General features: G+C 43.1%; 1 protein-coding gene across 1 annotated transcript; it reads right to left on the bottom strand.

Moving 5' to 3' along the window:
• Positions 1-922: 922 nt before the first annotated feature.
• On the bottom strand, positions 923-17,934 carry ddx21 (DEAD (Asp-Glu-Ala-Asp) box helicase 21). The gene is made up of 16 exons (XM_083651048.1): positions 17,800-17,934; positions 16,221-16,457; positions 15,250-15,435; positions 14,487-14,559; positions 13,520-13,698; positions 13,297-13,414; positions 12,174-12,359; positions 11,814-11,959; positions 11,091-11,240; positions 10,765-10,926; positions 10,201-10,320; positions 7,343-7,416; positions 4,897-5,056; positions 3,530-3,664; positions 2,811-2,855; positions 923-2,605 (listed from the first exon to the last, which is right to left on the bottom strand). The coding sequence occupies exons 1-16, from the start codon at positions 17,881-17,883 to the stop codon at positions 2,342-2,344; spliced, it is 2,319 nt and encodes a 772-aa protein (XP_083507174.1). The 5' UTR covers positions 17,884-17,934; the 3' UTR covers positions 923-2,341.
• Positions 17,935-25,265: the final 7,331 nt, after the last annotated feature.

The following is a 25,265-nucleotide window of genomic DNA, read 5'->3' as shown; positions in this document are numbered from 1 at the left end:
TGAAAAAATAAATAAAAAGGGCCTTTATTTCATGGCTAGGCTAAACAAACACGTGTTGGCTACAATAGCCTTCCTCAAGGTTAGCTTGGATTTGTTTGGAAGCACGTGTCCATTTATAAACGAGACGCCTGATTTATGCAAGAAAAATTGTGTTCCCAGGAATCTCGCTAGTCCTAGATCCTCAGACATGTAACGTCTGAATCTGTTTGCACATACTGTTGTGGGAAATGTTAACATTTGAAAAATATTTTCATGTACCTTATTTTAATGTAATTTACACTATTGCCACCTGCTTAAGTGTGTTGTCTTTTTACTATTGTGCTAAAGTGTGTGCCAATTAATTTTTACATTATATTTTACAAATGTAGCGGTATTTTCATGTATAGATGTTTCAAACCGATGAAATGTTAAAATGTATGGACAATCTCTGTACTTTGCAGAAGCAGGATAAAAAAACATTTACCTATATCAAATAAAATGCTCATAAGGTCTGTCATCTTCATATCCCACTCAGAAATGTGCATCTACATGAATAAATTGTATATTTTCAAAAACGAATGTGTTCATGAACCGAATATCCAAAATATTAAGATGAAAACTGTATTAACACCAAACCAGCAGTAAACAGGATAGGGTGTTTACTTTTTACACACCTCAGTATCGCAGCTCATATCAGCACGCCTGCAGGCTGGTGCCAATATCTGATCAATACAATCGAATTCTGAATATCCTGAACCCTTGGGGGCACAGGCAGTGAGGGCACCCAACAGTTTTTCAGGGGGGACATCAAAGGTGTCCACAATTCCAACCACATGCCTTGAATGTGCAGGCCATGATTGAATACAGCAAAAACGGCCCTGATGTAAAACGGTTGCCTCAAAAACATTTGTACTTGTGTAGAAAAGGAGCAGATACAAACAGGTAATCTGTCAGAGCACTTTAGTGAACAAGACATTTCATTCAATGAATGGATGCAGTATAGACACAGGTATTAAATAGATAACTGCAAAGCAATCATCCAATACGTTTTGGGGAGAGAGGTTTCAGCTAAGGGTAAGGCAGCAACCACACTGACAAAGACAACTGGAAAAACACTTTGCTCAGTGATCTGTGTGGTTCAGGGCAGACGCAGGGTGCCTCCCACATGATGATCTGTGTGGTTCAGGGCAGACACAGGGTGCCTCCCACATGATGTAACACACAACACATGGTGCCTGTTTGCAAGGTGGTACTCCAAAACTCCAGTGCCTTCTATTTTTCCAAAGGCTCCAGTGTGATTCCTGCCAAACACCCAGTATAAAGAGAGCAACACTTTCACCTCAAACCCAGCCAACGTCATTTTGTCACAACTGATGAGCTCTGTAAAGTTACTTTTTGAAGCTTTAGTTTCATTTATTGAGCACATAGTGCTATAAAGATGATATCAAATGTTGACAGCTGTTCATGTTACTGAACCTATGCCATATAAGAGAATGCAGCTGAATAGTGTGCCGCAGTACCGCATGGATGACCTATTTTTGTAGGCCAACTCAGCTAGTCATGCTAGTTTCGGGTCCAAAGCCTAAAAGTCTAAAAATGGGATTTTTGTATTGTATGTGGATTTTGGTTAAATGAATGAAGTTTACGAAAAACCAAACTTCGTGTTGAGGCAATCTTCACAAATGAGACTTCTACGACCTTTGAAGCGTTTTCTGAAAATCGCGTTGAAAATCATACAAATAAGTGGTCCTTATTTGTGAAGATTATCCTGCTGAACACAAAGTTCGCTGTTCCATAAACTTTTGTTAAACCTTATTTCAAGCATTTAACCAAAATCCCATTGACTTTTAGACGAAGGAACTGGTGTTAGCATCCTGTCATACTCCATTTGGTGAAAATTCAGCTGTTCCAAACATTTACTGGGTTTCAGCCAACGTGTTGTCGAAGAAAAACACACATCAGGCATAACAGAATGGCTGCCAATGGGACCAAAGGGTGTATGAACAAACAGGAAATCTGATCTTTGGTTCTGGCCTTTTCGTGGACGTCGAAAACAATGACCTTTCACAAGGTTTCTCCCTCACACCTGCTTCAGAATCAACTTGGTAATAATTCAGTTTATTTTTATTTATTTATTTTTGCCTTGTTTCCTTCTTTACACAACGTAACGTTTATGGACAATGGAAGTCAATTATTGTATATATATGTGTGTTCCACTAATGCATACTCTACAATGTAACTTGTATCATAATGGAGAATTCCACCAGTCATAATGTACAGCAGGTCCTCCCTGACAGCCAATGAAAACCACTGCCAGCCCAGACGAGTGGCAGCCAGTCACATCAGTCCGGAGGCGGGGTTTTCAGTAATCAAAGGCTTGGCTGAAGCTGCGTTTCTGCCCTCCTCTGTTGCCGTAACCACCACCGCCGCCGCCGCCGCTCCGGAACCCGTTTCCACGCCCGCCGTTTCCTCCAAAACTCCGCCCCCTTCCGCCTCTGAAACCCCCTCCTCTGTTACCGCCGCCAAAGCCTCTGTCGCCACGGTTACCAAACTGCTGCTTCTCCTCCAACTCTGGGAGCTCTGTGGAAATCGTCAGCTGCCAACGACGGCCGTCCTGAAAGGCGTCCTATTGAAATGAATGAGTAGCGTGAGAAGGATGTTGGCGATGGGAAAACCAAACGTTTTAACTCGGCTACAGCAGGGAATGTTATCAGTACGATGTTTTTTTACGATAATTTGTGACTGAATTATTTTGATCCCCCCCCCCCCAAAATGTTATACACAGTACAACACACACAGTGACAGACAGACCAACAGAAAAGACTGCTCACCTGCATCTCCTTGACTTTGTCAGATGGGACGTCGAAACAAACTCCCTGTTTGAAACACAAGAGATTGTGTATGACTCATTTTGCCCTTGAGAAGAGTCATTCTGTCTGCATGTCATATTTGAATGTGAGTCACAACAGGCACAGCGCACACCTGCTCAGGCCTATCCAACTCTTTGCAAACCATTTTTATTCACAAAAGTTTTGCTGTTTACTTGATGTTGATAATTAGGTAGGCATGTATAAAATGGCCATCTATGAATTAGAGCTGCCACGATTAATCGATCGACAGAAAATTAATCGACAACTATTTTGATAATCGATTTGAGTACAATTTTAAGAGAAAAGGTCTAAATTCTCTGATTGCAGCCTCTTAAATGTGAATATGTTCTGGTTTCTCTACTCCTGTATGACAGTAAACTGATATCTTTGAGTTGTGGACAAAACAAGACATTTGAGGACGTCATCTTGGACTTTGGGAAACACTGATCATCATTTGCTACCATTTACTGACATTTTATAGACCAAACAACTAATCGATTAATCAAGGAAATAATCAACAATGAAAATAATCGTTAGTGGCAGCCCTACTATGAATCGAACACAAGAGTGTTTTCCTTCAAATTTCACTACAAAGAAAATAAATCATAAAGAGTATTGAGTACTGCAATCTGGAATTGGTGACAATGGGAACTCTGACATGTGTTTGTGTATCTACATACCGTTTTGCCTTTGAGGAAGTTCATTCTGTGAATGTGGCTCTCAACACTTTCTCCTAGCTGTTCTTTGAGGGTTCTCCAGGCGTAACCCATGTTGTGCATCTCCTGAGAACACTCCATCTGCATAGTGGTGTAACCCTGGAAACACAAACAGACGGCAACATGCAATAAGATCACCTGCTTTGTGGAGGAGAGAAACATACAGTACAGGAGTACATCATAAAGTAGATTATTTGTCGTTAAAAGTTGTGCCGCATCTGAGAGCGCAATGAAATGATATTAACGTCGCTATGATGACAACGTTACAGCAAGGCTTTTAACGTTAATATCAATATCGTTAGCCGATAGCTAACGTTAGCAGCTAAAACTTGTGAGTGAGCTAACAAGCTAATTAGCCTTCATCTCCATCATCGTCTGCATTCACCACAACGTGCTTCCTTTTGAGATGCTCGCGCATCATACTCGTGCTGCCATGATAAGCGAGTTCAGTTTATTTAGCAGATTTTGCATTTCACATCATTGTGGGTGAAATGCTCCCACACTTTAGACGACATTTTTTCTGTGGAGCAAGCTGCTTGTTTTTCCGGTAAGGTCACGTTTTCCCCGGATGACCGGTACTGCGCAAGTGCATCAAAGACAGGACAGAGACGCCTGGAGGCCAGACCAGCCAGTGAGGCCACCGCCAGCAGCAGCTTCGGGGAAACAAAACAAACGTTTAAAAATAAAATTCAGCTAAAAAAAAACATGCGATGACGTCGATTACCAAATACGTCGTGACGATTTTGGTCATCGACGTCATCGCGACTCGTCGACTAATCGTGGCAGCCCTACATGTCAGGTAAGTCTGTGGTTGGGTTTCCATCCAAAAGTTATCGAATTAATCGAATTTTCAGAAAGTCGGCAAAAGAAATTTCATTCAATTCTAGAAGTGAGTCGCCTTAAAGTTAATATCCCAGTCTTCTTCTGTTTACCACGGCGGGTATCGTGCTGCGTATTTACCATTATTGTGTAGCCCTATTGTGTGTAGGCTACACGGCATGTCATGTTTTGCAGTGATCAAGGCAAACTGCGTGGTTTTTAAATGGAGAGACAACGGAATATCGCTTCATCTGTTTCCACTGCACTTATTGCATTTTCCTTTTATCGATACACCCGACCTTTCCTCCTCCCTCAAGCTTGAAAACTTTTTTGCAATATCTGGAGGTTTTTGCGAATTTTAGAGCGCTTCCACTCAGTTTTTTAATACGCAAATTGAAATTTCGCATAAAAGCAGGTGGATGGAAACCCGACTAGTGCCCGTCTGTAATACAGAGTTGGGCATGGCCATGGCAGTACCTCCCGATGAACATGTCTGTGTGTGTGTGACTCACAGCGTCAGAGTTGAGCAGTGACCGCTGCTCCAGGCTGGTGGCTCCGGAAATATGGGCCAAGGCAGCAGCTAGGGCGTCGACCGCTCCTCTCTCCTCGATCAGCTTCTCAGCCGACGCTCTGAAATAGCCGATGGCTGTGACTGGAACAGACTCCAGGAACCTGGAGACAATCAAATATACATTCATCACAACAATGCAACAACGTGGGATAAAACTCTTTTCCACTTGGAGCTGGTAGAGAGGTTGGGTGTGGCTGAGAAAGTCCAAGTCCTATATTAGTCCGTCGTTATCGCTTAAGAAACATTAAAGGAAGGAATTCAATAACCTTGGACAAACTTAGGACTGCAACTAACGATTATTTTCATCATCGATTAATCTGTTGATTATTTTCTCGATTAATAAACAATAAGTTTAGTGTTTCCCAAAGCCCAAGATGACGCCCTCAAATGTCTTGTTTTGTCCACAAGTCAAAGATAATATCACTTTACTGTCATACAGGAGTAAAGAAACCAGAAAATATTCACATTTAAGAAGCTGGAATCAGAGAATTTAGACCTTTTTTCTCTTACAATTCTACTCAAAACAAGTACCGTAAATTCCGGACTATAAGCCGCGGCTTTTTTCCCGTTTTTTGGCCTTTTTTGCCCCCTGCGGCTTAAATAACGGTGCGTCTTATCTATGGATTTTTCCAGCAAACGGCCACTCGGGAACCTCCAAAATCTATGGATGTTGGTATGAGGCAGAACGAGAGCAAGACAGACATTATGAGAGCGAGACCCTGATTGGATGATGTTGCAAAAAATGTGCCTTGCGACCTGATTGGAGCACTGTGCCACTACTCTCTCTCAGCCACTACGGTAAAACACCCTCCCTCCTCCCTCGCTCCGGGGGGAAAAAGGCAGCGATTGAGCTTGAAAGACAGTCTGAATGAAATTGAATGTAACATTCCCAATTCTATGTATTACATTCTAAAAAACTAACAGCAACATTTTGGAAGGCTAAGCCACACAACTAGCTCGTTGTAATCTAACATCATGCTTCAAAAGATGGAGAACTGGCTGTGTTACGACGATGGCGGCGAGAAGAAGAAGGAAAGAAGGAAATCGAGCAGCCGCACGTAACCTTGGCATCAGGGTGTTGACACAGAGAGCAGACGGCCGAGGTGCCGTTCAGATCCGACTGAAGGCTCAAGTTTGCCAGTGGATCCTGACAGCGTGGAGGAGTGTCAAAACATCCACGATTACCAACGGGTTCCGAAAGGCTGGACTGCTGCGTGATGAAGAGGAGGACGCCGCCAGCTGAGGGCCTTCAGAGGCTGTTCGATTCCGACAGTGACGAAGAGGAGTTCGTTGGTTTTGAGAGCGACAACGAAGGAGAGAGGAGAGTGGCTGACGAAGCCACCCTGAGCCTGTTCGTTTCCGACACTGAAGATGAGGACTTTGGTGGTTTTAGTACGCAGGAAGAAGACGAAGATGAGGATTAATGACTTGACTTTTCTGGTTACAGCCGTGTACTGCACCTTAGCCTAAAAGATGAAGACGAGGATTAATGACTTTTCTGGTAGGCTGATTACCGTATATTTTAAGCAGCCGTGTTACTGCAACTTTAGGCTTACGCGCTTACTGTCGTGTTACAGGCACTTTATTTTGCACTTTAAAAAAAACACATTTAATTTAGCCATTGATATTGCCTCGTCAAGCGCTGTAAGCTTTGTTTTTTGTTATGGTACTACTGTAGGCTATAATGTAGATCAGTGGTTTTCAACCTTTTTCATGCCAAGGACCCCTAAATTTACACAGCACAGTACATGTTCTGTAGCTACTATTGCACTAAATGGTAACACTTGAATACGTTATGCAAATATGCAACTTGTTTTGTTGAAATGTTAATAAATGGGAGCTTCCCCAAACAGCCATCTCTTTCCCGACAATCCCCTCTGTGCACGAAGCCTTACATATGGTAATTAAACATCAAAACACCCGCGGCTTATAGACCGGTGCGGCTTATAGAAGAAAAAAATAGTCACCTTTGAAGGTGCGTCTTATAGACCGGTGCGCCTTATAGTCCGGAATTTACGGTAATCAATTATCAAAATAGTTGTCGATTAATTTTCTGTCATCGACTAATTGATTAATCGTTGCAGCTCTAGGCAAACTTATCATCAAGAACAATACAATTATTTTACTTGGAGAGGACAGCAGTATAGCCTTTTGCTAGTATAGGATGTAAAAATCCGAAGTATTGCACGTTTGTCCACATTTCTGTTTTGAGTCTTGTGAGCCAACAGTCTGCTGTGGGCCATGTGGCTGATTTCACACCACATTTAAAAGGAACAAAGTACAAATGAACTTGGTTCCAACATGGCTCCCACAGCGGCGATTAAAGAACATCTCCTGCTGATTCCTACTTCAGGTTAGCACACTGATGTCCGCCATTAATTACACACCTCACAGCATCCTTGCTGGATGACTTGACGATGTCGTTGGCAGTGGGAACGCCGACCCGTTTGAATGTGATGCCCTGGAAAACACAACACAACAAATATTTTTCCACTCTGATAACTATTGAAACATCTGAACTGGAGTCAGAGACTGCCTTATTTTTTGAGTGATCCCCATCTTTTCCTCTCTCTTTCATCTGCTAATCCCCTCCCCCCTCTCCACACCGTGCTTCAGCACACAAGTGACTTACAGCTTTGTTTTCTACTTGGGTGACAGTCTGCAAGATCCTCGTTTCTCTTGGTTTTGGCGACACCTTTGGTGATAAGCGGGCATTGTTTTGCACTCAATTAAGACACTGACCCAACACTAGGGCTGCACGATATTGGAAAAAACTGACATTGCGATATTCCCCGCCCATGCGATATATATTGCGATATGAAAAAATACAGATTTTCACCAGATTAGCTCTATTTGAAAGAAAATAATATTTCTAGAATGATTGGGATGATTTTGTAGAGGAGTCCATCTGATTTTGGAGGGGAAATTAGGTATTTTAATGTTTCTCAACCACTGGGCTGTGACCTACTGGTAGGCCTCAGAGCGTCATCTATCAGGGTGCATACACATTTTGACCAATATATTTCCATGACTTACATACATGAAAAAGTGAGTTATGACATTCTACTTTAAAATGTCACTAGCCTATACTTCACTTAGTGTAATGCAGCCTTTAAAACCAGGGAAAGACAACATGTATGCTGTATCACCATATTACCATCCAACATCTAAGACCATATAGTCTCAAATCACAATACAATATGGATATAAATTTGATATATTGCCCACCCCTAATATTGAGTGCCAGAATCTACCTCCCAATGATGCTATTTGCAGAAAAACATTAGATTTAATTGATTATAATCACTGCTTTCAACTTCTTTCGTTCTTCTAACGTTTCAATAAATCAACAATGAAACACCGCTGCCACTTCACACATGGTTACTTCACACACTTGGTCTGACCCCCCTCCAGAAACTACCAAGTGGTACGCTCCGCATTTGGGGAGTTCCGGTTTTTGAGCGCATGCAGGGCAGTACAGAGACGAGGATTCACATGCAGCCGACCGGTGACAAACAATTCATTCGTGAAAAGTAATAAATATATATTTAATTGCCCAGCTATGTCTATTGTCTTTTTATTTTCACCGACATGTTTTGTGTAAATGAGTCGCTATGTATGATTACCTCTACCGTAACGTTACTGCTATCATCTGATGCATCATCAGACTGAGGGGGAGAGAGAGCTGCGGTGATACACGGACAACTTCTCAGTAATCACTTTAGCCTTCGTGTCATAAGTTGCGGTCTTGCTTTTTGGTGTTTCAAGAGTAAATATCTCCACTCCACGGACATGTTGAGTTACAGCAGCCAGCCTGCTGTATACTAGTGCGCTGCAAGCTGTGGACAAGTCCGCCTCGCAATCACATCGTTTACAGACAGGCTACTGTCAGCAACGCAACATAAGCAAAAACAATTCAATTTTGCTCTCTGTGCATGTTTGTTGTGTTGAAGCTAAGCATTAAATGAGTGAGTACAGTAGCGGGGCGTCTCTCTCCTTTGAGAGAGCCTGCATTTCACTCAGTAGGCTACCCCTAAAGTGAGAGTTTATCAAGCAACATGACGAGTTAATTTGCTTTTGACATCGCACGTCCTGCGATGTGACTATCGCGCATGCGCACATCGCAATGTCGATGTGTAAACGATATATCGTGCAGCCCTACCCAACACAGTGATAATCAATACAGCCAATGTTGTTGACTGCAGGTCATATACTTCCTACATCTTCTTTATATATATATATATATATATATATATATATAAGGGTTGTGCGATGTCACCAAAATACCCATCGTGATTGTTTTACAGTGAAACATCGTTTTGCACGATGGTATCATCATTGGGGTGGGGGTTGGGGGAATAATTAATTATTTATTAAGTCGCTGCATTGCTGTAATGCGTTCACGTTAACAGGACAGCTGAGCCTGAGCTCTACATGATACCAGCGGGCTTGAATAGGCTATTAGCCTCTGCTCTGTGCTGCAGCACAGAGCCAGGCGACTGAAGTGGGCAGTGGCTGTCACTATAGCAATTTGAACGGCGCAAAACAAATAACGTTAACGTTACTCACCAACAACGTGTGTGTGTTGAATTTAACTAGCTGGCAGAAAACCGACTGAATTACTGGCTGATATAACAGATTCGCGTGGGCTTTTGAACCTAATGTAATGAGAGAGAGTTTAGGAGAAATGGCTAGAGAAACGCAGCTGCTGTATCTATACGGAGCGACTCCAACTTTCACTTTGGAAACAGGCGAGTTAAATTCACGGTTGAAGACTTGTACTCACTTTGGGTTGAAAACAGGAAAGTTTCTTCTTTGTCTTAAAAGGTTTTCTCAACAACACAGACGACACGCGCAGGGGACACCCCGGCGACATTAAACAAGCGCCCCCTGTTCAGAGAAGCAGTGGAGCGGAGGCTTCCATGAAGTGAACTGGGTGCGCTTGTTTAATGCCGCCGGCGCGTCCCCCGCGGTAAGTGGACTTGGCCTCTTTTATTATTAAAACGGCAACATTTTAATTCGAACAGATAATGAATTACGATGATGCGATGTAGAAGGCTCAGAGGTCGATGGGGGGTCGGCCCATCGTCCATCGTGCCTACCCTAATATATATATACTGTATATATATACTTCTTCCAAATAAATTGCATCACTTCCTGGACAGCAGCGGATTGTTCCCGGGAAAGAGGGACATGTCTCTGTGCCCTGCCCCTCTCCCTCAGACCAGATCAAAACATCACTTACTGCTTTGTGTTCGACATAGCGTAGCTGCTCCTCTTCTTTCCTCTGGTAGAAACAGATACAAATTCCAGTCCTGCCTGCTCGGCCCGTACGCCCTGAACGGTGGATGTAGGACTCCACATCCTGACAAGACAGAGAGAGGTGCAGACATACAGACAGAGAGAGAGAGAGAGAGAGAGAGAGGAGTGTGGGGGTGGCAAACAGACAAAGCATGGATCATAATTTATGCCACTCACCAAATAAAAAAATAGGCATTCAATCATCTATGGAGAATTCACTCTTCATAATCAGTGCAAATTGATTCACATATAACTACTTTTAGGGGTGAAAATTAGAATAATTCTAGATTTTACAATTACAAAATGTGTCCAATATCCTCATTGAATGTGATGGTCAATTTCAGAATATATTTATTAAGATAAGATAAGCCATATTTTGTGAACTGGCATGGCTAATAAGAAAAAGCTAAATATCTTCACAGTACACTGGAAGCAGCACATTAGACCACAGGTCGACTTCCAGGCCTCAAAACGATTACACCTATTAGCAAGTAGCAACACAACTCACCTTGGGTGGAGAGCACTGGATCACCAGGTCGACTTCGGGGATATCTAACCCGCGGGCTGCTACGTTGGTGGCCACCAGAACCTCAAAGGACCCGTTCCTGAAGCCCTTCAGTGTCGTCTCTCTCTGTTTCTGCTGGATATCACCATGGAGGCACTGGGCACTCTGAAATGTCCAAACCATTCAACATTAAGACAGAAAAAAAGAAATCACAGTAGAGAATATCAAAATTCTTAAAAGTGACGTCTCCACCCCTTTTTAGAAACCTCCCCAAACTGTCAGAAAGAGGAATGTAGGGTTAGGGTGTGTGTGTGTGTGTGTAAGTTTACCTGTTTGATGGATGCATTCAGGGAAAGTTCATTGGCCTCTTTCTTAGTCTCACAGAACACTATGGTTCTACCAAGGCTACCGCTGTACACCTGGATGACATCACCAATCACTGAAGCGCGCTGGGACCAGTGGCATGCTATGGCCATATGCTAGAGAGAGACAGAGAGAGAGAGAGAGAGACAGACACACACACACACACACACACACAGAGAGACAGAGAGAGACAGACACACAGAGAGAGAGAGAGATTTATTGGTAGTCTGGTGGGTGCGAAGGCCCAATATGAATAGATGCAATACAGAGTGCTTTATGTGAAACTAAGAAGAGTGTTTAAAGTGTTTAAACTGCCCCTAGTGGTTATATATTAATTGGCTATTGGACATATGTCGACTTATCCTACTGTCGCTTGCACTTTACGAGGCTACTGGGGTTGCTGATGGTAAATACAGGCATAGGAATTAAGCACTTTTTCTTGTTTATTACTGGGAATTTTGTGGTGGTGAATGTTGGACTTATTTTACTATTGCAAATACTTTTAGTTTCTCAGTCAGGTTACGGGCATCTTTCATCAATCTGAATATTTAAATTAAAAAACTAAGGTCACAATTCAAGATTGCTGTTACACTTGTACTTGTACTTGCACCAATCACAGAACAAACCCGTGTGTGATTGGTGTCTGTGTTTTCTGTGTCCTCTTCCCCATCACACACACACACACTTACTTCTACAGTCATTGCAGTTCTCTGTGTTTTCTTGCCGATCAGGTCAAAATGTTGGTACTCTGCTCTCATGTATTTCTTGGCGACGTCATAGACCCAGGGGGGGCAGGTGGCCGAAAAGAGCAAAGTCTGTGGGTTGGATTCAGAGCCTAAAGGGGAACACGGACACGCACAAGCTTAAGATTATGAACAGAATACATCACACATGAGAATACATCACACACACACAAACAGACCCTTTTCAAAGGGGACAACACTCGACAATTTGGAGCATTTTCCTTATCTTGAAGAAAACACAAAACAGCCATCATGCTCACTTTTGACGAATGCTTTCTCAAACACACATACAAGTTTTTAATGTACCTTGCTTATATGATGCAGCCAATATTTCTTCAACCTGTTCAGCAAATCCCATGTCCAACATTTGGTCTACTTCATCAAGAACAACATGCTTGAGTTTGGAGAGGTCCAGTTTACTGTTCTGGAGGTGGTCTTTAATGCGACCAGGGGTCCCGACCAAAATATCGATCCCTGTACGGATAGCATCGACTAGGGAAGGGAGGTGAGGAGAGAATGCATTATAACTCCAAGAAATGCCAGAGACAAATGAAAAAGAACAGACTCTAATCAAATCGTAAAAACATGATAGCATGGACTGGAGGAGGGGAAAGAGTAACATGTATAAGACAAGGATCTGATGAGGAGAAGAATTTGAAGAGGGATGTGTGTGTCTAAGCTAGGCCTGCACGATATGAGGAAAATCTGCGATGTGCGATAACATTGTTCAATATAGCGATGACGATACGACTTGCGATAAATAAACTAATATTAAAGTATGCAGATTAGCTATACAGTTCCTATGTCTTTCTGCTTTAATAATGCTAACATAGACCCCAAACATAGCCTATGCCCACTGAATAAAGACATGAAATACACACTGACTCTAGCTGAAACTACACACAGCGTGTTCGGGCTTTGGCAGAGGGGCGGAGCGCACTGTTGCAAGGGAAAGGTGTACGCTGGATTTACAACACAAGACAAAATGATCAGATGCTGTGTGGGAATGCATGACGCATGTAAATAAAACCACTTTTGTTGTTCATTGCGTTTCAGGCAGTCTTTGCGAGGCGTTTATTGCGCATGTTCATATTGCGATGACGATGAAAATACGATTAATTGTGCAGCCCTAGTCTAAGCCCACGTTCACACCATACGCCAAAGCAACGCTCAACCGACGCTGAACCCACAACTTTCATTTCTGCGTCCTTATTAACAGGCGAGGCCGTTCACACCAGCCGGTTCACAACAACCTGCCTTGCTCAAGCGACCGTTCAGGATTCAGTCCTATTTTCCAAGCGTGAAGGTGTCAGGCATGAGGTCAATGGAAGTTGTGTGCGGGGTCAAGGCGCGCCGAGGAAAAGGGAGTGCTTCTTATGTGACCAGCGTAGCTTTGGCGTATGGTGTGTGAACAAAGGCTAAGACTTACTCTGTGGGTTGTATGAGCTCCCTCCATAGAAACAGGTAATAGACAGTCTCTTAGCGACATCTTTGAAGTCCTTAGCTACCTGGATAGCCAACTCTCTGACTGGGGTTAAAACCAAGACCTGCAGACAGAGAGAGATGGAAAAAGAGACTCAGACATAAAGAAATACACACACAGTTTACTCTGACTGCCACTAGTATCAAGCCATTTGTGTGCGTTTCCACACCTTGGGAGGCCGGCCTCGACTCCGTTCCCCCGAATCACTCTGGAGCTTCTCCACCAATGGGACGGCGAAGGCGAAAGTCTTCCCGGTTCCTGTTCTGGCCTGGCCAATCACGTCCTTCCCGTCATACACGGGATTAAACGTCTTCGATTGAATGTCAAACATGTAGGAGACGCCACGAGCTGAGAGAGAGCGAGGAGGAGGTGATGGGGAAAGGGGAAGGGATGACGAGGGTGAGGAGGAAGGAGTGAGGAAGAGTTGGGATGACAGAGGGAGATGAGAGAGAAAGAGGGAAATTAATAGAGCACCGCAAGAATGAGTCCGGAATACATCCGGGTTCGTCAGGGGAAAAGTGAATGAGGTTTTAGAATGGGGATTTCACTTGAATGCATAAAATAAGGCCTGTGGTTAACAAAGGTTTATGGGAACGCAAATGGGTTCAGCAGGATACTCTTCACAAACGTTAATAATTGTTATACCTTTTGGAACGTAAATGCGTTTCTTTTTAAACACGATTTTTATAAAACGCTTCAAAAAGGCACAAAAGTGATTCATGTTTATGAAGATTATCCTGCTGAACCCAAATTAGTTTATCAATTGTCAAACTACTGATCCCATTTATATTTGTGGATTTGTACTGTGTTTTCTGCATTTTTCTATTGCTTGTGTAACGGACTCTGACTGACTGATTGTTTGAGCTGTGCGTTAAGGGGCGGGTCGTTTTACCATACTGCCCTCTATAAAGCTGTGTGAGATCACTTCTTTTTTATGAATGAACTTGATGAAGGGAATGTTTGCAAAACACGTTCTGTTGTGGTCTGTCTGTCGTGCAAGTTTGTGGAGGAGTGTGCAGTCCTTCCATATGGAAAAATTGTATCCAGTACTTTGACTTTTTTTTTTGCTTGTGACCAGCACCTCCACTCTGGATGTGCACAGGGGCTCTCCAATTATTAAACAAAAATATGTTTACCTTTTAGCCGATCGATGGTGCCTTGGGAGATCCTGAAGTTGGAGAAGGCCCCTTCCCTCTGCTCTGGGGTCTCCTAAAACAAGCACGAACATTTAAGACCATGGCACTCCCTATGCCCCCCCCCCCCCCACACACACACACACACACACCACCCATATCCTCCTAGTCACTAATCCACACATGGGCAAAATGCGGCCCCAGCCCCTGGACCATCTCAATTCGGCCCCCAACGTCCTCAAAGAAAAAAAACATCCCCCAAAAACTCAATAAAAGGCAGAATTATGTTAATAAATCTCATCTGCTACAGCCATTGGATTTGTATCACTATTATATCGGGAGATTAACGAGAAATTACCAATAAATAGAGGGTTAAAAATAGATAGACTCCCGCGAAAATGAGGAGTATTGGCAGGTATGATCTCAAATGCATGGTCCTTTGCTTACTTAAAAAGTAAGAAAAAAATTGCCCACCCCTGCACTAATCCTACCCACCCCTCGAATCCCAACTCTATCACCTTCTTATCCCTAGCTATGGCCCTTACCCACTAAATGTTCATGACTGACTGTCTGTCCTGACTTTTCCATTTTAGGACGGTGAAAAATAAACGTAGTTTGGGTTACATATCCATACCATTTGTTTCTAAATTATGTGCTTCAATTGCCCACAATTCTTCAGTCCAACTAACACATATTTCAACTTCTCCTGAAAATAAAGAATAGGCTTCCTGAAACCTTGAATAGTTCCATTATGCATCCTCCTTACGGTTTCTTTTTCGCTGTCGCTGGCCGAGTCGTCACTTGACTGAGCCGGTGTCTGGACGGGGGTCTGGCTGGGTGTCTGGACGGGGGTCTGGCTGGGGGTGTTTGGGCTGGAATGTCCATTGGTCTGAGACAAGTCGTCGTTGGTCGCCACCTCAGTGGTTTTCTTCTTTGGCTTCTTCTTTTGCTTCTATAAAACCCAAGAGAAGAGCAGAAAATGATCCGGTAAATATGGCTCAAAGAATATGGAATACATTTGAAAATAATTGGGCTGTAGTCTACTTTGATGGCGGCTTTTCCAGCCGATTCAACATGTTTTTTTGTTTTTTTTAGCATTTTCGCCTTTATTTACTGTAGACAGGACAGAGAGGGAATGACATGCGGCAAAGAACCTCGGGTCGGCCGCGTGAAGGTGAGCCACGCGAGGGGTAGCGAAACAGCACAGGAGATGAGAGGGCGCACACAAAACGATCTGCTCATTTTCCAAACTCATCTCAACCGATCATAACAAAACACAATAACATGCCTTCAGGAAAGTCAACGCAGCCTCTCACTGCATGATATCACCCATTTAGTGCAGTTTATCCTTATTTTTCACCTCTGCCTCTTCCTTTCTTGTTCCAAAAGCAAAAGACCACACAAGAGCTGACCACGCCAGTGCCAATTGCAACTTTTTTATCAGACATATTATTCTCGATTCGATGTACATGTAAGCTATATTAGGAAACTGTTTAAGTGGGCAATATGGTAGGCAAACGGTTCACGAATCAGGTCTCACGCACGCGCAGAATGTAAGTGCTAGTTGCCCGTTGGCTGTTGTGTTTGCGATGTGTTCAATGGAACCTTTTGGTCCCGACACAGGAGATGTGAGGAGACTCATCTAGTCCTTTCGAGCGTCTGGGGCTCAACAGATTGGTAGACAGATTAGAAGAGGAAATCGGCATCACTGCATTCGTCCTACAAAGCACTACTGACCTCTGTGCCTGACTCTGTGTTCTTCTTGCTCTTCTTCTGTGGTGTTTCAACATTGTCAACATTGCCATTCGTGTCTGTGGCCTCGTTGGTGTGGCCGTTCACTTGGTCCGCTGCCAGCTTCTCCTTTTTCTTCTTTTTCTTCTTTGGAGCCGGAGGTTCACAGTCTGGCTCCTCCTCCTGCTCCTCCTGCTCCTTCTTCTTCAGTTTCTTACCCTCCTTGGTCTTGTTCTTGATTTTCTAGAGAAAAGAGGAGAAGAAGCAGAGTGTCAGATAAACCAAATACTGCGCAAGTCGCCACTGCTACAACAATGCAAACTAATGTCTGAAAGTCACTTCGACAAACCAATAGATCGAGTTATTACATCGTACTACAACTGTACTGACAAGTGTTCAGTGTTTTGTCCATAACTAAAAAGTATAAAAAAAAATCCATTGCTGAGGAGCAAATGTTAGTGATTTTTACATTACAAAAAAAGACACATAAATAACTGATGTCGTCATCGGTGAACATGTCATCAGGGATGTCACTCGCGCAATTGTGATGATGTCATCAATGATGACCTTACCAATGATGTCACTTGAGCAATTGTGATGTCATCAGTGAGTGATGTCATCAGCGATGAGTGAGTGTGGTTGGTTGCAGGGATGCAAGTTCGGAGTACAGTGCCCACTCACTCACTCCTTTTATACCTTAGGCTAGTGCAGTGCCCGTTCACTCACTCACTGTGTTGAACTTTCACTCACACTGGCTCAAATAAATACACGTGGCCATTGAATTCATCGTCCATAATCTCGAGATCAGGTATCACAGGTGTCTAGCAAGCTACAGATCTACTGCTCTGGGCTCTGAAATCTGCCTTGCAGGGCAGAGTTCGAGGTCAGAGCAGTCGATCTACACTGCTCTGAGCTCATAGGTTCGGGGTGTAAAAAAACTGAATTCTCCTTTAAACTTGTGTGATAAAAAAGTATATTATTATACATAGACAAAACAGGAAAACCCTCTGTCTTGCATAAGAGTCTCCAGTTTATTATAATAACCGCAGTTTATAAATATATTTTCTTCACTCTTATGGAGATTGTGCCTGTCTACATGGCTTTTTGCTACGTAAATCCGCAAATGCTTCACCATTCATGACATATTCTTTAATTATCTCGTTTACTAGCCCGAGAGTCCAGCTGTCATCATCACCGAACCCGTGACGTAGGTATAGTTTACTCGGAAGCACATGCGCTGACGTCACCGCCATGTGATGTCCTTTTACAGATGTTCTACAGCCAGCTAGGCTAAGTGGCTAACTTACTACCTAGCCTATACATGTACACTATCTTACCTATTGTTAGGGCACATTCATTGGTTTATCATAGTAGATAGATCACACAGAGTTAGAAAATAGCAATGCCACTATTGCTACATAATAGATTTAACTTGCATTGCTATCAGATAGCTAGCAAGGTGGCTAGCAAACAGACAGCCACGTTTATGTTGTCAAACATGGAAGCAGCCAGGCCGGCGGGGTGAATGTCTCACACTAGCCAGTTTACCTTGTTTATCCAGCGAGACACGGCCTTTTCTGCTCACCTTTGGGGTTTCCGCCTCCGCGACGGTGTCCACAATTTCATCCATGGCTTGATCTTCTGTTTCAAAGATGATTTTTGACGGCATTTCTCGCCCTTGTTGGAACCCCTCAGCGTGGACACGGTCTATCTCACGGGCACGCGGACAGAAAGGAAGGAACGCGCAAGGCGGTAGCAACGCGAGACCTTAATCCAAGCATAGAAATAGAGTTGATAGAAACGCAGAGGACCTCAAATGAAAGTTGATTTTGAGAGTCTGGTGGTGACGCAAGGTTAATGTTGTTGATTCCGAAAGTTTTAAATTCGTCTATTCCATGTTACCTCGACAACGTTATCAACGATGATAGTTAATTGGTCTCCTGCCACCAATTCATTTTATACGAGCATGTTTAAACTAAAGAAAGTGCAAAGGGGCTGGAAGCAAAAAGAGGAACGACAGACACGCCAAGAAACCACAGCACGTGAGTCAGGTGTTTTATCACAACAATGGCATTGCCGCATTTCGTACCTCCTCGTTTTATTTAACCTTGTTTTGACGCACATTTTTATAACCCTATTTTATTTGGTTTAACCCCTTGCCGACTTACCGTCTTTTGAGGCTGTAGCGGGCTCATTCGTGTGTGATACACCAGTGTGTGACACACATCAGATGAAACTAGAAGACCTAATGCATCCATTGGTACAGTACAGGTGTCATGGTAGCTTGTTAACACTCCAAGCCAAAGTTAGGCTGAATTTCGGCGAGGGAAAAAGTGCATGGTCATTTTGCCCATGTGTGGGCTACTACGGTATGCCATACCTTGCCATATCCAGTTGTGCATGAAGTGTAATGCCACGTATGCCAGTGCGCCCACAGAAACAGGCTTATATAGTACACATTCATGTCACATTGTATACACAGTGCATGCATCAAAAACGTTTTTCAGCCAGTAGAGGGCAGTGTGCACAAGGCAGTAAGAGGTGCCAGTGGTCGAGGCTGAAGGACAGTGGGTTTGAATTAGTGTTGTGTTCACACACCAAAAGGTGAATGATTGCCTTCCATGTCTGGACCCCGGAAGTGTTAGAATGGCAATTTACCCCTGATTTACAAGAGCAAAAGTGTGTGTGTGTGTGTGTGTGTGTGTGTGTGTGTGTGCGCGTGTGCGCGTGCCTCCTCCTGCCTTGCAGCCTGTCTGTCCACCCAGGACAGGTGTTGAACCAGAAATGTAGCCCATAGCCTATTGAGAACATCTTCCCCTAGCCTAGCTGCTTTAGTCTCACCATCATTATCTTTGGAGCATTCACATTGCATAGGTAGAAGTTACGCCGCTAGCCGGGCGCTTCTCGCTCATACTGAGCACATTAGCGCCCGGCGAACGTCACGCATTTCCCATCAAACACTGTGCCATTTTCAGTCTAGGTCTAAATGCCAGCTCCTACCTGAGTCTTCACGTGAAGTGAAGACGCTATCCGATGCAAAACATCCTTGTAAGGATCACAGGCCGTGATCGGTTAGAACCACAGAGATGTCGGTCCTCGGACGTGTTTGAAGGAAGGTAAGGCATATGAAGAATACAACTCGTGACCTGGCTGGTTGTAAGGCAGCCAGTCACCAGGACCTGGCTGGTTGTAAGGCAGCCAGTCACCAGGACCTGGCTGGTTGTAAGGCAGCCAGTGACCAGGACCTGGCTGGTCGTAAGGCAGCCAGTCACCAGGACCTGGCTGGTCGTAAGGCAGCCAGTGACCAAGACCTGGCTGGTTGTAAGGCAGCCAGTGACCAGGACCTAGTGTGCTGGATCGTATGTGAGGGCTCGCGGGCAGTGGTGTCTTTTCAGGCTATCTTTATTGAGTATCAGGCAGAAGCAGTATACGTCGTATACAGAAAGGGAAACAGGACCAACAATACAATCGTGACCTGGCTGGTTGTAAGGCAGCCAGTGACCGAGAATGCAATATCATAACAGAACACCTTGTTATATAACCCCCCACATTTGGTGTATATCATCCTTGATGATGTCACGGCGGTGTCATCATCATTACGTCGTTGGAGCCTTGGTTCAACGACGTTGATGTCAGTTTGGTGTCAGTTGCCCCAAGAACAGGCCTGATGGTGGGCCATTATGGACCCTTTTCTACAATCCTCTTCTTTTAATGACATATAGTTGTTGCATCCAAATTGTTGCATAAAATCCACTTTTCTGTCTTTCAAAAACCGAAAAGCATTTATCTGGAGCACCTCGAGCAACCCGGAAGTCGTTGTTCCGGGTTGCTTCAGATCAGAGAAGAAGAAGAAGCGGTGCTCCAGATAAATGCTTTTCGGTTTTTGAAAGACAGAAAAGTGGATTTTATGCAACAATTTTGATGCAACAACTATATGTCATTAAAAGAAGATGATGTTTTGCATCGGATAGCGTCTTCACTTCACGTGAAGACTCAGGTAGGAGCTGGCATTTAGACCTAGACGTGAAAATGGCACAGTGTTTGATGGGAAATGCGTGACGTTCGCCGGGCGCTAATGTGCTCAGTATGAGCGAGAAGCGCCCGGCTAGCGGGGTAAAGGTAGAAGAAGGATTTTTTCCCTCAATTCCTGAAAATGATTCATTTTTTTTGGAGATACCAGTTTTCTACAAGGCAGATACTATAACATGGAAACAGGTGGACGTGGGGATTTGTAATTGTGAATAATAACTGATAAATAATAATAGATGATAATTAAAAAATAAACAATATTCACTGAGACAGGCCGTGTTCAGTAGTTGTGAAAGCAGCAAAAATAAACACAGGAATCCTGTTCGGAATGCCAGCTCTCTAACTCCACCAGGTAAGTCAGGCCATAATGAGGCAGAGTGGGAATTATGGAGATATCCCACTATAATGTTTTTAAAATGTGAAATAACATAGGACACATACACACGGAAATGGACACAGAGACACACACAAAGATCCGGGTCCTGGTTATCAGCACAGAGCATAGGATCCATCATAAAATGTATTGCCATCATAAAACATAGGCATTGTGCAACTGTACAAATATCAAACATATAAGTTAATAGCAAACCTCACAGGAAATCACCGAGGATAAAAACACAATAAAGCCCTAGGGCTTATTTCCATTGTGGTCCCCACATGTAATAAAAAACAAATTGTTAATAACAAAACATAGAACACTGATTAAGACAGAAAATGTACAATGCAGCAGCAGTAGGTAAGGCGAGTGCAGTTCCAATAACTTGCATTAAAAGAAATTAATACAAGATTAAAAGAAACATAGCAGCAGGGGCTGAACCAATCGGTTACATCATACGTCATGGCGTTATGCTTCAGTCCACCTGAGATGGCGACTGAAATTCTAATGATTGTCATCATAGAAGTGAACATTGGTTACCATTGTTTATTTGGATCGTTAACGGCTATTCTTTCTAAGGTCCACAAGTAACTAACAATATTAAGACTTGAATAGCCTACTGTACCACTGGCGCCTACACCTTTAGACCATTTAGGCAGATGCCCCTCCACTTGGAGGCTGCTGGCAGGGTATTTTTCCTCTTGTGCCTAACCTACACCTTAACATCCTCTGGTCCAGGGCTGGTCCGAGTCAGCTCTGTTTCGCATTCACTCAATATCAACGTCTTTGTATTATATCAATCTTGTCATTTTATCCAGCCATGCCTCTGAGCAGACAACGGAGAATGAGATCATCGTCTGCATTTGATACATGATTCAGATGTATTATTACATGATTTACCGCAGTACGTATTGGCACATTATCCCAGATAGAGATTTTTTGCACACATGCCAAGTTGTTCCTATAGGGGTTACAACAGTTGAGTTATTCTCTCCTAAATTAAGTGCATACATACTGTATCTAAGCCAGGTCCTAGACTAGCAGTAGAACTTGTAAAACAGAAGTGATTTGGCAGTTAGTCATAAAAATTATTGAGGTGACCTTTTTTCATTGTTCCCAGTAAACACTGTCCCAGGTGTCATGAAATGCCAGTGCCACTGACATCATATCCACCCATTCAATTATAGGGTACTCTTTCTCTAGCTTAAACTTCTTTTTTCCCCCTCAGAATTCCGACTTTAATATCATAATTCTGACTATAATATCAGAGTTCTGACTTTTCCCTCAGAATTCTGACATTACAATCTGAATTCAGACTTTTTTCCTCAGATTTCTGACTTTAATCTGAGAATTCTGACTTCTTTCTCAAAATTCTGACAGTAACTCGGAATTCTGACTTTAATCTCAGAATTCTGACTTCTTCTTTTTTTCAGAATTCAAATTTTATTTTGAGAATTCTGGCTTTATTCGGAGAATCCTTAATTATTGTGCTTGCTGACAAGCAAGGCACAATCTTGAAATCCCACATACTTATTATTATTGTGCTTGCTGACAAGCAAGGCACAATCTTGAAATCCCACATACTTATTATTCTTATTATATCTGCCAAAAACTTCTGCGCGTAACACCGCCCACAATTTTTGCGCCACATAGACATGCCAGACCTCAAAATGACCGGCTTATTGAGGACAGGTGTGCTATGACTTTGCTAAGGGTTTGTGAAAGCGGTTTGGCCGCAATTCGCCATTAAGCGCCATTTTTTTCCCCATTGACTTGCATGGGGTTTGGAAAAATCTTGCAAAATCTTGCAGTAAATTAGGTGTAATTCAGAAAACATAACAGCTAGAGCTACGAAACTTGGTAGGGAGGTGCACTGAGGGGTCTTTTACTATCCCCGAAAAAATTGCACCAATTGACCATATGGTGGCGCTATAACAGCCCTCCTTACCTTTTGCTCGATAACTTTTGAACCGTAGGGTTTATCATCAAAATTCTTTTTTCCCTGGATTCCTTGGGTCCTCCCGCATCTACTCAACTAGGCCACGCCCATTTCCGTCTGACTAGATTTTCGGCCATTTTGCATTTTGTCCAAAACAGTTTTTTTGCCATTTCTCCTTGAAATTTTGTCCAATCTTCACCAAACCAACGCACACATCATGTGGGGACTGTCCTGCACAACACTGATTTGGAAGTTAAAAAAAAAACACACCATTGCGATATAATCCACTTCCAATCTTCTGTGGGTGGGGCCTATTTCACAAAAATCGTCCGATGCTAACCAAACTTGGTACAGGTGTGGAGGGATGTACTCTGAGCCTATATCAGAAGTATTTTGTCATTTAGCCTTTAGGGGGCGCTATAGCAGCATTCAGTGCCTGTCCCTTCTAAATGGTTTTATTTTGAAGGGCGGCAGGAAGTGCAGATTCATTCTCATTATGGCCAGCCTTCCTTCTTGTATGACACTTGACACTTCTGAGTTGATTTCAGAAGAGATAGTGTCATTTGGCGTGTAGAGGGCGCTATTGTTTGCCTATGGGGGGCGCTACAGCAACGTATCTCTGCAACCGTAACTCGTAGAGACTCACTGATGGCGGCGTTGGAATCGGGGTGAAAAAGTACGCTAGTGGTGGGCGGAATCACGATTGCACCTTCCGTTTCCGAGATAAAAGCAATAATTATTGTGCTTGCTGACAAGCAAGGCACAATCTTGAAATCCCACATACTTATTATTGTGCTTGCTGACAAGCAAGGCACAATCTTGAAATCCCACATACTTATTATTATTGTGCTTGCTGACAGGCAAGGCACAATCTTGAAATCCCACATACTTATTATTATTATTATAGTTGCTATCCACTTTTTGTCCGACTAACAACGCCCCCAATTTTTGCGCCACATAGACATGCCAGATCTCAAAATGACCGGCTTATTGAGGACATGTATGCTATGACTTTGTTAAGGGTTTGTGAAAGCGGTTTGGCCGCAATTCGCCATTAAGCGCCATTTTTTTCCCCATTGACTTGCATGGGGTTTGGAAAAATCTTGCAAAATCTTGCAGTAAATTAGCTGTAATTCAGAAACCATAACAGCTAGAGCTACGAACCTTGGTAGGCAGGTGCACTGAGGGGTCTTTTACTATCCCCGAAAAAATTGCACCAATTGACCATATGGTGGCGCTATAACAGCCCTCCTTACCTTTTGGTCCATAACTTTTGAACCGTAGGGTTTATCATCAAAATTCTTTTTTCCCTGGATTCCTTGGGTCCTCCCGCATCTACTCAACTAGGCCACGCCCATTTGCGTCTGACTAGATTTTCCGCCATTTTGCATTTTGTCCAAAACAGTTTTTTTGCGATTTCTCCTTGAAAGTTTGTCCAATCTTCACCAAACCAACGCACACATCATGTGGGGACTGTCCTGCACAACACTGATTTGGAAGTTTAAAAAAGAAAACGCACCGTTGCGATATAATCCACTTCCAACTTTCTGTGGGTGGGGCCTATTTCACAAAGATCGTCCGATGCTAACCAAACTTGGTACAGGTGTGGAGGGATGTACTCTGAGCCTATATCAGAAGTATTTTGTCATTTAGCCTTTAGGGGGCGCTATAGCAGCATTCAGTGCCTGTCCCTTCTAAATGGTTTTATTTTGAAGGGCGGCAGGAAGTGCAGATTCATTCTCATTATGGCCAGCCTTCCTTCTTGTATGACACTTGACACTTGTCGCACGCACGCTATTATACAGACAACAGACACACCTATGCTTGTATCTCAGTGGGTATATCACTCATGGTCTCCCTCTCATTTGCATACTGTATGTTTTCAGCAGCTCCAACTCTTCTCTGTTAAAAACCAAATGCTAAAAGTGTACTGGAAACAGGAATCCGGTGAGATTTGACCAGATTAATAGAGCTAAAGAGCAGCTCTGAGCAGCAGCGTTGCATGTTGGGTAGAGCAGTGTTGCATCTTGGGTAGAGACAATGATATACACTTGTCGCCAACCATGGGAGGCCTGTCTGTTCTGTGACCTGCTGTGTTAATGTAGCATGGTAACATGTCCAGAAAACAATGAATGAACAAAATGAACTGAACCCATGGGTAAGTGTCACCACTTTGTGGTTGTTCATTTTATACAGCCAGCTGGGTTTGAAAACATAATGGAAGAGATAGCCTAGTGTGAATAGCCTAGTGTGAACGGAGGCTGTTAGCCACAACAACTGTGCCTTATAGGCTAACCTCAGCCAGCCAAAACAAACACCTTGTCCCCCTGGCGTTAGGACACACTGTTCATCAATGTTTGGGACTAGTTGCAACAAGCTAATTGAGCTAATGCTAGCGTTTTTTTTTTTTTTTTTTTTTTAATTCAGATTATTGAAACTGGATTAGCCTGACCAGTTTCACTTGTTTAACAAGCTGAAGCATATGCTCTGCCTGTAATTCAAGAGAAGTCTGCCTTTTCATTTCATATTTAATTTTAGTTCAATTCAGATGATTGAAACTGGATTAGCATGGCCCCAGTTTTATTAAAAGTTATGACCAGTTTAACTAAAAAGCATATAGCCTGCCTGTGATTCAAGAAAAGTCTGCCTTTTATTTCATATTTCATACAGTTCAAATAAGACTTTCTGACCATGACCAGTTTGACTT

Source organism: Poromitra crassiceps (genome assembly GCF_964638095.1).
Source record: "Poromitra crassiceps genome assembly, chromosome: 14".
NCBI lineage: Eukaryota > Metazoa > Chordata > Actinopteri > Beryciformes > Melamphaidae > Poromitra > Poromitra crassiceps.
The sequence above is the reverse complement of the archived record's forward strand: the minus strand, read 5'-3'. Positions and strand labels throughout refer to the sequence as shown.